Source organism: Cavia porcellus, unplaced genomic scaffold (genome assembly GCF_034190915.1).
Source record: "Cavia porcellus strain 051 isolate PalLab524CR breed Dunkin Hartley unplaced genomic scaffold, mCavPor4.1 scaffold_10, whole genome shotgun sequence".
Lineage (NCBI taxonomy): Eukaryota > Metazoa > Chordata > Mammalia > Rodentia > Caviidae > Cavia > Cavia porcellus.
Window position 1 is genome coordinate 84,639,303 of NW_026947493.1, and position 12,523 is coordinate 84,651,825.

General features: G+C 51.4%; 1 protein-coding gene across 1 annotated transcript in view; it reads left to right on the forward strand.

Annotated features, from left to right (window-relative positions):
• Nucleotides 1-830: 830 nt before the first annotated feature.
• Nucleotides 831-12,523, forward strand: part of Fzd6 (frizzled class receptor 6) — a 31,316-nt gene continuing 19,623 nt past the window's right edge. The window contains exons 1-2 of the mRNA XM_003479837.5: nucleotides 831-987; nucleotides 1,633-1,954. Of these exons, the coding sequence (XP_003479885.4) occupies nucleotides 1,745-1,954 (210 nt within the window). The 5' untranslated portion in view covers nucleotides 831-987; nucleotides 1,633-1,744. The remainder of the gene's footprint in view (nucleotides 988-1,632; nucleotides 1,955-12,523) is intronic.

Here is a 12,523-nt window from a genome sequence, read left to right on the forward strand (position 1 = left end):
CCTCAGTTTTTGATAAAGCTGGATGAAACTTCCCCAGATTACAGGTTTTGCCCATTTTGGGGTTTGCCGACTGCAAACTCTTTGGTGGTTTGCAAACTTTTTGGTGGCCTCCTTCGGTGCAGACCCTGAAAGGTGATATTTGTTTTGTCTGCAGGAAGTTTCTCTGATGGCCTCCCTTGAGTCACCTCATAACTGCCCACTTCTTGGGAAGTTCTTTCTAAACATGCCCAGCAATGTGCAGGACCTGGGTGACCCCAACTTGGCCCTCAGAGCTCCTGGCCACCGGTGCAACTCGAGTACCATTTGGAGATGCTGAGGGATGAAAGGCGGGCTGATGCAGCTGAGGTGCTGTGGGGTGCAGCTGAGCTGAAAATAAGGTGGTCTTCTGAAGGTGTCCAGCTTTCTGCTAAGGTTTGCAGCCACGAAACTACAGGGTCCAGTTGAGCTAGAAGCCAGCCAGTACGCCACAGGCTACTAACCAAAAAGATTGATGGACAGGTGGATGGATGGATGGATGGATGGGTGGGTACCTGGATGGATGGATGGATGGATGGACGGATAGATGGACAGTTAAGCAGGGGGTCATCCCGTTTCACTTGGGTTGCTTGGGCACTGACTTGACAAAGCAAACTGGCTTTGTGAGGCGAGGCTTCTGGGTCTCTGAAATCCAAAGTGAAACAGGTTCTAAAAAACAATCCTCGGGCGAACCTCGCCAGACCCAGAAAGCCAGACAGGGCGCAGACCGCCTTAGCCTACAGGACCCGAGGCTGCTCCCCAGGTCTGGACAAACCGTGCCATCGCAGAGCCCTGCCGGGCCAGTGCGCTCAGAACCCGGCCGGGCAGGTGCAGAACCGGCGGCGCGGCGCGGGGCGGGCCCGACCCAGCCTCCCCGGCCCGCCCGGACCTGCCCGCCGCGGCGCAGTCTCGCGGGATCGCGCTCAGCCGTCGGGTGGTGGGGACCGGGCGGCGACGGAGGCCGCGAACGCGGTGAGGACAGCTGGGGGCGGCGATCGGGGCGCGGGGGTCCCCGGGGCCGGGGCAGGGCTTGGGCGCGGGGTCCCCTGGCTGGGCGGACTCTGGGTGCGGGCCGGGCCGGTGCCCTGGCCGTGTCCTCTGGGTCCCGAGGCCGGGCCGGCTCGGGCGGCGGCGAACCTGGCCGGGACCCCCGGAGCCGGGCGAGCGCAGGACGGCGGGGACCCCCGACCCCACCGGGGAGCCCCACGAGCCTCCCTCGAGGCGGCCTCTGGCCAAAACAGAAACAAAACCAGAGTGGGGTGAAACGTGACCCCGGGCTGGCAGGAGGGCGCACAGGCTGAGCAGCGCCGGGCCCGGGTCCCCCGGCCCAGGTCCTGTGCCCCAGCGCCCCGGGCTCGGCCCGGCCCGCACCGCCCTCCGCGCTGCCCCTTTGCCGTCCACTGCGCCGGGCGCAACCTTCAATCACCTGGCCCGGAGCCGGGCGCCCAGCAAATTACACACCCGGCGGACGGAGGCGTCTGCGGCGGGCGCAGCGCGGCCTCCCGGCGCTGGGCTGGCACCGGGTGGGGTGGGCTGGGTGGGGTGGGGTCCCCCGGCCCGGGGGCGCGGCGACACCTGCGGCTGATGGCACTCCACCCCACCCCCTTGGCTTTGCAGCGCTCCCCGGACCGGGCTCCAGGACATGGCCCCGCGGTGAAATGAGGCCTGTGGGCCGCGCACCCCCGGGCTGGGCCTCTTCGGACCTGCGGGCAGCCAGGTAGTCGGGAGGATGCGGAGGGACGAGGCGCGCGCCCCGCTGTGGCTGTGGCTGTGGCTGTGGCTGTGGCTGTGCGCGGCCCTGCCCCTGGCCGGCGGCCACAGCCTCTTCACCTGCGAGCCGGTGACCGTCCCGCGGTGTCTGAAGATGGCCTACAACCTCACCTTCTTCCCCAACCTCATGGGGCACTACGACCAGGGCATCGCGGCCGTGGAGATGGAGGTGAGCGGTGCAGGGGGCTGCGCCCTGGGGCGGGGGCGAAACCACCGCTTTTACCTTTAGTCGCCTCAGGGATTCTTCAGGGGCTGCCCAGGTCGCATTTGGAGAAATCCTTTTGCAAATGAAATTCCCCTTCCCACGCGTTTTGAGTACACACAGCTCCTCTGTAGTGCATTCACTTAAGCGAGGGCTCATTTTACAGGGAAGTGTGGTGGTGAATGATTTCTGAGGGTCTAATGCCTGGCAAATATTCTGCGTTTCTGAATTAAGGGTGGTAGTTCCTCCAGAAATAGGAACTCTGAACTTTGTCTAACAGGTAACTTATATTCCCTGGGCCAACAGTTAGAAACTCACGTTTCTACAATAGCTGTAGTTGGCTTGGCTCAGTTTTTCCAAAGCAAAATAAATGACTGGAATTTCTGGGCTGCAGACAGCATTTTACTAAAAAGTGCCTGTTTTCTAAAGGTAGCACTTAAGTGTTCCTTATAGGACAATTATTAGCTGAGATGACAGGGCCCAGGTGACATTAAAGATTGCCTTAGGTCCCCAGTTACCTGCCCCTGGTTTAGAGATATGCAGATTGGGAGTGGGAGAGAGAGCTGCCTGTAGAGACAGGAACCCACCCTCCCACACAGATCTGGGAGCTTGATACATCCCCAGAGGAAAGAGGGCAAACAGGTCTTTGGTCTTGCTCCAGAAAAACTGTCTGAGGACCCCTCAGGTTGTTTGTAGGAGATAAACTTGGAGTGGGGCGTGACGGTGCTTGCCCGGGATCCCAGCACTCTAGGAGGCTGAGGCAGGCAAATCACAAGCTCAAGCCCAGCCTGGGCAGTTCAGCCCCTTAGTGTTGTCTCCAAATACAAAATGAAGAAAAAACGGAGGCCTGCGGGGGTCCCTCAGTTTCCCGGCAGCGCAGTCAGGGTTGGGGTTGATGTGGCAGCTGGAAGAGTTTTCCTTGTTGTTTAGTTGAAGAGCTGTCTGACTTCCTTGATGTAGCCTCCTGTCTAGAATGGGAAAGTTTTAAAATACTAAGGAGGTATAATATTTTAAAAATTTGCTTTATATTAGTATTATTATTTTGATCTTTTTGAGGCGGGGTTTCCCTATATGGCTCAGGCTTGAACTCACCTTGTAGCCAAGGCTGGCCTCAAACCCATGGCAACCTCCTGCCTTAGCTTCCGGAGTGCTGGGATTACAGGTGTGCACCATCAGACCTGGCTGAGTAGGTGTAACTTTAAGATAACAAATTACATCATTGGAATCATTTCTGCAGCTTCTCAAATAGTGCTAGATGTGCTTTTGAAGCCTGAGCCAGTGGTGCAGTCAGGACTTCATCGATGAATCAGAACCGTGTCGATGGTTTGATCTGAGTTAGCGTGCGGAGGTGATGGGTTTTACTGGATGGCAACATGCTTTCTAATTCATGCTTCCATAGTAGTCTTACAGTGCTTTCTTTTCATCGGATTCCCTTGCTGTGCCATAGCTGCGTGCTTTAACTTGGAAAGCTAACTGACCTCATCCGTCTCATGCTTTAGGCTGAGGGCCTATAGCAGGAAGACAGGGTGGCCACGTGTCCCTCCCTCCACAAGCTTTAGGCCTACCGTCGTGAGATGGTAGCAGCTAGTTTTTATTCCACACATCTTTTTAGAGCCATTTTTTTCTTCTCTGACGTTAAAGAATGTCGTTTTTATTCATGTGGCTTCTTTCCCAGAGGGTTTTGAATCTGAGTATTATCGTGAAGGTTTTCTGCTCTTGCCTCATTTGTTTGACAGTTGACATCAGTGGAGTCTTTATTACATAACTGTTATACACGCAACTTTCTCCCATCGCCCTTACTAATGAAGTTGTTCTAGAAAGCGTACCTCACCAGGTTTAAGGGCATGAAAGGAGAAAGCTACGACCGCCCGTGGATACCACATCGACCTAACCGGACATACAGGTGAACTGAAACGAAGAGGCAAAATAGGGCAAACCGGGTTGCTGCTAAGCCCCGAGTGATTTCTGGTCAGGGTGGTGCTTTCCCTAGGTCTCACTCCTGGTCATCACTGTCCTTGTAACAAATTGCCTGAATCCTGTCATTGAGTTGTAATTGACCCAAAGTCACACAGAACTTTTTACGGTCTTTTATGCCATTAACCCCTTCCCAGAGTCCGAGACTGTTCTAGCATTTCACCAATGTGTGTTGGGTTGTAAAAGAAAACAGTTACACTGACCAGCCGTTCTGTGTAGGCTCAGCCTAAGAACCCCTGAGATGCTTCATCGTACAGCGCAGAACCAGAAGCCCAGAGAAACTAGGATTTGTCCCAGGCGTGGGCCGGGGGATCCGCTGGTCCTTCACCAGGCCATCGTCCCCGTTCTCACATGCCTGCCTTCAGCGGATAAGCATGAGGCTTTTCCTAAGATGCTGAATGCAACATGCAAATTTCGGTCTTTTCTACATCTTTCTAGACTTCAACTGGATAAAAATTAAGAGGTGATTTTTAAAAACAGGTTCAGCTCTGTCTCTCTGTCTCCTTCTCTGTCTGTATGTCTCTTTCCTTTCTGTCTGCCTTCACCAGTGTCTTGGTTTCAAAGACTTGTTAGATCAGAAATAAGATTCCTGCCCTTCAGTCTTTCTCCTCCAGTGGTGCCTAAGTGATTCCAGGAAAATGCAAACCTGGTGGTCGGAAAAGCAAAGACCTAGCTCTGGCATGGCTGCAGGCCACGGGGCTTGGAACCTGCCGTGTCCCTGCTCCCAGTGCGTGTGGATGTCAGCTGACCGGCTGTCTGTAGGTTCCTGTTTAGTGATTCAGTGTCCTGCTCTTTGGTCCTATCTGAGCCTCGCTCTGCTGAAACCTTTCCGTGGACATCCTTTATGTTCCTTCCCATATTACCTCTGCATGCTAGGATTTGTTTAAAGAATTCAGTTTATGGAAAGGAGCTTCTGATTGGACCATTGGGTTATAAACTATGTGTGTCAGGTTTTTCACCCATATTCCAGTAGTTCAGTTAAGCGCTAGATTATAGCTGCATGTGCTTTGGATTTTACTAAAAATGGGCTTCTTAGCTTTCCTAGGGGTTGGGTTTTTACCTCCCAGCAGCTGTCTTTCTGCGGGTGCCTGTGGAATTTCAGGTGAATTAGTGTCAGGGCAGACAGCTGAAGGTTGCCTGGGGGTCTTGGCAGCTGGCTGCTTTTTGGTTGGTTCCATACTTAATTTGGTTTGTGTTTTGGTTCACGAACTTAATTTGTTCCACGATTTTGACAAGGATGTCTGTGCCCTGTTTGTCAACTGGTGCAGAGTCCTCAAACAGCAGCAAAATTTCGCCGAGTACTTCTATTTGAGAACTCAGTTCCTTGCAAACAGAAGCGTTCGTGAGCCAAGGCATGACTAAGCCAAGAGATCTGTTTTGTCCTCCACATGCCTCGGTTTCCCTTTTGTGATACCTGCTTCCCGGAGTGCAGGCATTTGTGCTCATTGTTGAGCTGTGATGATGAAATCCTTCAGGGCAGTGATCCCCACAGATTAGTTCACAGATCTGTCAGCAGCTTGTGAGCTGGTTGGAGTTCGAGTTTGGGGGTTCCCTGGACCCACTGAGTCCTGACCCTGAGACAGAACCTGAGCCAGGAAATCCGCTTTAGCCAGCTGCTTTGGGGTTTGTTAGGAACAGTGAAGTTCAAGGCCCGTAGGGTGAGCGCGGGTTTGCAGACTTTTCCTGGAAAGGGCCAGCTACGGCCTGGCAGATCACACGGCCTCTGTCATAGCAGCTCAGCCCTGCAGCTGCGGCAGGAAGGCTGTCACAGGTGACCTTAGGCAGAGAGACGTCGCAGTGTTTGCACAGCAGCCCAGGCCTTGTTGAGGGGACCTGGCCGAATCTCAGTGTAAGGTACCTGAAAGTCTCTGCGAATAGTCTGTCTTGTGATAAAGGAGTATTACTGTGTGCATTAATGTTACCTGACCCATATGCTATTTACCTGACACATGAATTTGTAAAGTTTAATGCATTATAAACCAAAAGCACCTGACTGCGATCTCCTGGTGGTTTCGTTTCCAGAGAGTACCTGCTGCCAGGCCCCAGTTTTTCCCTGTGTTGTTCTGGGGAGGAAAATGGTTCCCATGAGGAAGAGTTAATGCCCGATCCCCAACACGAGCTGGCTTTGTCCCGAGAGGATGTTATGTAGCCGCCTCTCCGGGTGGAAAAACAAACGCTGGTTTCCATTGTGCGCCTCTGGAGCGTTCTTTCCCAGGCTGGGAGGCCTCGTCCAGTCCCTCGGGGCTGACCTCATGCAGAAAGGGCCCGGCTGCTGATCTCGGGAAAGGGGAGACCGTACCGCCTCTGCCCTCTGAGCTGTGGGCTGGAGGGCGGAAGGCAGAGGCAGGCGAGCCTTCTGCTGGGCACCGTACAAGGCTGCCCACTTCTGAAGAATCAGAAGGGAAGTGAACCCCAAAGCCCTTTTCACCTGTTCCTGTGCACTGGGAGAATGTAGCTACTTAGTTAAAAATAAAGAGGTGGAGAAAGCCTGACCAGCAGACTTCTAAGAAAAACATCTGTCGCCATCGCGCAGTTGCTTTGAAACGTTTTCATCTTCCACAGGATCTAGGGGACTCCCTCACCTCACCCATCACCCTTCCTCCTTGCCCTTTCTATTTTTTGTGGAAGTGGGGAGGGTTGAGCCCAGGAACCCATGACCTTCACACTGAGCTACACTCTCAGCCCGTTTTATTCTTTTGTGACGGTGGTTCACCAAGCCTCTAAATTGCTTAGGATTTCAAATATGTGTGGTCCTCTTGCCTCAGCCTCCCAGGGCACCGGGATGACAGGTGTGGGCTACCATGCTTGGTTCTTCGTAGTGTTTACCTGTGTACCCAGCACATATGCAGAGAAAGTATTTAGTATGATAAACCTCTTCAGTTTGTAAGGGCTACCACTTAAGAATGGCAGTAGCTAGGTTACCAGTTCGCATGGGTCCTTGGTTTTAGTGATAATGAACATTAAAACTAAAGTCCAAATTTGCAGGGAAAAAGCTGTAGTTAAAAAGTCAGAGAAAATGTGAAGGGATTTTAGCTAGAGGAACTGGCAAAGACCAAGCCCACTCAGAACTCCAGAGCGAGCCCATGTCTCAGAAAACCAAACCACAGAGGAGGGACAGGAGGAGAATGGCGGTGTGGGCAGCTGATAGGGTGCAGGTGCAGGCTGGCTGCCCGCCAATGCCCACACGCTCTGAACATAGCCGAGGTGGGTGGGGTCCAGCTGCCCAGTGCCTCGGTCCTGGCTCCTGGTACAGCTGCATCCTGGCGGCTCAGGGACAGTGGAGATGCCAGTCCTGCCAGGCTCTGCTGCAGCTCACGGTGACCACAGTTTCCGGGCAGTGGAGAGTCCAGGCCAAGCAAAGTGTCACCCTGAACGTCTTCCCCCAGTGTCCTCCATCTTTATGAGAGAGAGTAGGTGAATTTAGGGCTAATAAACCTTGTTTTGCTAACTTTAGACTCTCTCTAAATCACTAACATATAATTACTAATTCCCAAAGGAAAGCTCTTTTGGAGAAATAATTTAAAATTTCTAATGTTCCCTGCCAAGAAATATCTTTAAAATAATGAGTTTTCCATTCTGGAAAATTGCTGTTTTTTTTTTTTTTTAATCTTAGATTCCACTTTACATCTTTTTCTTAAAGAAGCTGGTTTGCCTAAGCTGGACCACACTGACAAAAAGAAGCAACAGCTTGCACCCCCTGTGAGACAGTAACCCCCGACTTCCTTGAAAATCTTACCTTTCCTAACCACTGTAACATTGTTTGCTCGGTGAATCCAAATGGTCTCACTGAGGTCGTGACTTTTTTTTTTCCCTGAATCACTTTTCAGATTTCTTGATTTTCTCTCAATTTTCATCACTGTCACTAGAGGTCGGATTTCTTTTTGGTGCCATTCTACAGCTAGAGGTAAAGGTTTTATCGTTTCGCGGGAGTTTCCGGGCTGCCGGGGTGGGAGGTGTAAGTCCTGAGCTGAGAATCACACACACTCTCCTCCACACACCAGCAGAAGTCTGACCATGTCTGTGTGTCCTGTGTCTTTGTGACCAAGAGCACCAAGGCCCTGCTGCAGAAGCACTCTGTTTAGTTGGCTTTGGCTTTATTTGGAAGGTGCCAGGACGGCAGAGAAACCGCATCTGAAAAGAACCTGAACCACTTGATTCAGGCTGCTGAAGAGAACTTATTAAGAATTTACCCCACTTGCAGTGGAGCAGTAAATAAGCACCATTACAAAACAGAGCCTGGAGGGCCGGGCGAGACACATGCCTATAATCGCCGCACACGGGAGGCTGAGGCAGGAGGATCACTGAGTTCAAGGTCAGCCTGGGCTACAAAGCGAGCTCAAGGCCAGCCTGAACTGCAGAGATCCTGTCTCAAGAAGACTAAAGCAAAACAAAACTCCCCACAAAACAAAACCCCAAAAAACAGAGCCTGACTTTTTTAAATTCATACATGCATGTTTGGGGTACAGGTGTATAGCCCTTGTGTAAGTTGGCGTGTGTACACACATATCTTCATTCTTTTTCCTCTCCTTCCCCTCCCAGTGTTGTATTTTTATTTTTTGTCTTGTTGAGACAGTTTCACTTTGCAGTTCAGGCTGGCCTTGAACTCACTTTGTAGTGCAGGCTGGCCTTGGATTTGCAGCAGCCTCCTGCCTCAGCCTTCCTAGTGCTGGCATTACAGACATGTGCCGCCGTGCTTGGACTTCCAGCTATCTCTTGGTCCCCTTTCCGTTTACAAAAGATCTCCTGGTTTCCTATCAGCTACCTTGTATTTTGCACTTTAATTTATGTGTAATTTAGGATCTCATGTAGGAGAAACCATGTGATATTTAAGCTTGTGTCTGATTTATTTCACCTTATGTTACAGTTTCCAGGTCCATCCACCTTGTTACAAGTGACTCACATACATCCTTTACAGTAGAGTGGCGCTCCGGGGAGTCTAATCATCACTTTCTCTTATCAGCTCATCTGTTGATGGGTGTGGAGGCTGATTCCAAGATTCAGCTCTTGTGGATTACGCTGCTGTAAACTTGGCTGTATGTGAATCGCTGTAACATGGTGTCTTTAACTCTTTTGAGAAGATACCCAGCAGGGGAAGGGCTGGGCGGAATGGCACTTCCGGTTCTACAGTTTTGAGAACCTGGTGGTGCTAGCTGACCTTCCCAGGACTCCTTTCCCCTGCCGCCGCACCAGCATTTGTTATACTTCATTGATTTCTTCATGCTAGCCATCCTAGAATCTCGGTGTCATTTTAATTTGCATTTCTCTGATGGCTAGAGATGCTGGATTTTTCTTCATATATTTACTGGATGCTTTACTTCTTTTTCTATTCATTTTGATCGCCTGTTTACCTTTTATTTGGGGAAGTGTCTAATTTTTCCGAGTGATCTATATATTCTACTTACTAGCCCTCTCTCTGTCTGAGGAGTAGCTAGCAAAATTTCTTCTCATTCTGTAGGCTGTCTTTTCATCCTGTTGGCTGTTTCCTTGCTGTGCAGGACCTTTTTAAATTTGATATAATCCATTTTAAATTTGTGATGTTGTGTCTCATGCAGTTGGGGTTCAGTGAAGAAATCTTTGCTGCTATCTTTGTCTTTGGGTGCATGTACGTAGCACATCTGCCTCCCAGTGAATTGTTTCTGTTTTAACATTTAACCTTTGACCCATTTTATTTTAGGTCGGTGCATGATGAGAGATACAGGCCTAGATCCAATCTTCTGATGTGCTAGCTGGTTTTCCCAGTGCTGTTGTTAAGGAGGGTATGGTTCCTCCAGCATGTTTCTAGCCTCTTGTCAAAGATCAGATGGCTGAATATGTCTGGGGTTGTTTCTGTGTCCTCTTTTCTGTTCCACTGATCCACATGGGTTTTGTGCCAGTACCATGCTGTTTTTACACTGTGACTTTGTAATATAGCTTCAAATCTGGGATTGTGGTGCCTCCCGCCTTGTTTTGTTGTCCAGGATTGCTTCTGCTATTCCAGGGCTCTTCTGGTTCTTTATGAACTTTAGGATTGCTTCCTGTAGTTCTGTGGGAATTCTGTTGGTATTTTGGCTGAGATAGCATTAAATCTATGCATCAGTTTTGGAAGTACAACTATTTGGATAATACTAGCCCTATCCAGGACGAAAGATGTCCTTCTGTTTTCTGATGTCCTCTTTAATCTTCTTTTTCAGAGTATTACAGTTTTGTTATAGAGTTCTTTCTCTTCATTTGTTAGGTAAATTCCTAAGTAATTTTTCTTGAAGCTATTGTGAATAGTATCGTTTTCCTAATTTCTTTCTCAAAGGGTTCATTACTGATGTACAGGAGTGCTACAGATTTTCGTGTGTTGATTTTGTATTTTGCTACCTTGCTGAATTTATGTCCTAGTTCTAGGGATCTTTTGCTGGAGTTTTTGGGCCTTGGAAAGGATTATGTCCCCTGCAGATGAGGACAGTTTGGCTTCTTTCTCTAGACACTCTGCTCTGGCTGCATCTCAAGTTCTGGGCTGACAGGTATGGTGATAGTGGTGTACATCTCTGTCTTGTTCCTGAGTTTAGAGGAAAAGCTTTTCACTGTTTCCCACTGATGTTGGCAGTAGGTTTGTCCTAAGTGGTGGTTTCTACTCTTGTGTTTGTGTGTCGGTGCGGAATCCTGCCCGGCCTTTCCTGTGGGATGGGCTTGGTCCATTGTGTCCGTCCGAGGGCTGTGTGTACTGCAGCGGTCCAGGTTTCCTGGTCTCTCTGTGCACCCTGAGGCACAGATTCCTCTGCCTATCGTTGTAGCCTGTGGGCTTGGGAAGTGTCTTCTGCTCTCGAGGCTCCTCAGTCTGCACCCCCAGGCTTTGGCAACCACTTAGCTAGGTGCATCTCTGATGGATCATGTTGATAGACGGGGAAACAAAGTGGCCATGAGTTTCCTGTTGGACGCAGGCCAGGAGGTGGGGTGGAGGTCACGCTGGACAAAGCCAGCCCTTTCCGACTCAGCTCCTACTGAAAGCTGGCTTCTCACTTTGGAGGCCAGGACCTCTGTGTCCTTCCCAGTCTGAGCTTCACCTTGTCAGGGGTGTGTCCAGCCTGCACTATCTCAGCGACTGGCTCTTGTTTCCATGTCCCACCCAGTCATGTGGTAGGCAGCTGAGGGCTCTGCGGCTCCATTTTAAACAATTAACCCCTTTCAAATGGCTCCTGATTGAACTTTTTCAAATATGGCAGGTGCTACATGGATTTCTTCTCCAACTCAAGCTGCTATTCAGAAGGATTCACTTCGGAATAAAACCCCATGCTGTTTTGCAGTTTGCAGCAGCCGTGGGCTCTTCGGGGCCAGGACTGCTGGCCGGGCCTGTTGCTTCTCCCTGAGCTGCCGACCTCTCCGATTAGCCTGTGCTGGCAGAGACAGGTCCCTCCAGAGCTGGGCTGCCTTGTGCTGCGCGTCTCCAGCTTCTCAGTAGTTTCTAGTTTTCCTGTCAACGCCTCAGCAATTCCCAGACACCCGCAGGTCTTTTCTTCACCAGGCTGTTGACCTCCAGGTGTTTGGATCTCAGGTCCTGGGAAGGCTGTGTTTTGCTGCAGTCTCTGCCCAGCCATTTCTAACCCGCAGTCTCCTACTTCTGTTTATTTATATTTTTAGAGAATTGGCACTGTGTGAGACTAGAGTCTGCTCTTCAACAACATGAGCCACGATCCTTTCAGTCCTTGGGTTTCACTCCACACCTCAGTCAGGAACCCCGAGATGCTAACCCGCCGTTCCCCTCAGCCAGGAGGGCCCTGCACACCCTTGCCCGCCGCGGCCTCTGCTCCGTGGGCTCTGTGCTCTGTTTTGCGGCCCTTTGCTGGCTTTGTGCTCCCCGGGCCTTGCCTCTCTTGGGGCATCTGTCTAAGAGCGCTGAAAGTTTGCAGGACTAGAGGGACAACTCCGTCTACCACTGTGCTTCTCCCTGCCTTACCACCAGCTTTTCCTCTCTGAATACTGAGAGCAAGTCTGCTGCTTTGGGCCTCGCGGGGCCCAGAAACCCGGGTCCCAGTCAGTGGTCCTGCTGCACCCGCTTCCAAGCTGTTCTTGTGTCATGTCTGTACAGCTGGGGTTCTCTGCAGACAGAGGGGGACGCTGGCCAGCAGGTGGAGTTCACAGGGAGGCTGGCGGGCAGCTCCAGAGCACACAGAGGGGCGGAGGGACCAGCTGGTCACCAAGGCCAGCACCACTGGCCGCTTCCTGCCCTGCTGCCATTGCACATGAATTTGGTGGGGCGGTGATGATGGTGGGGCTGCAGCGGCCTCAGCTGACCTGGTTGTGTCCGCGCCTTTGCCCGGCCTCTCCTTGGAGCAGGCAGCACTGTGACTGCTGGGCAGGGGTAAAAATGTTGGCCCAGGACACGATGGTCACCTATGAAGGGGCAAACAGCTTTGTTGCAGCTACGCTTGCTGTGAAATTTGTCCCTGCCCTGCTGTTCGAGTCCGCGTCACCTCCCCGTAAGCTCCTGGGTCGCGGCGTGACACCATCATTCATCATGCTCATCCACTCGCCTTCCCGGTGACCACTGCGACTCAGAGACAGACACCATCTGCTGGGGGCGGCATGGGCTCTCTG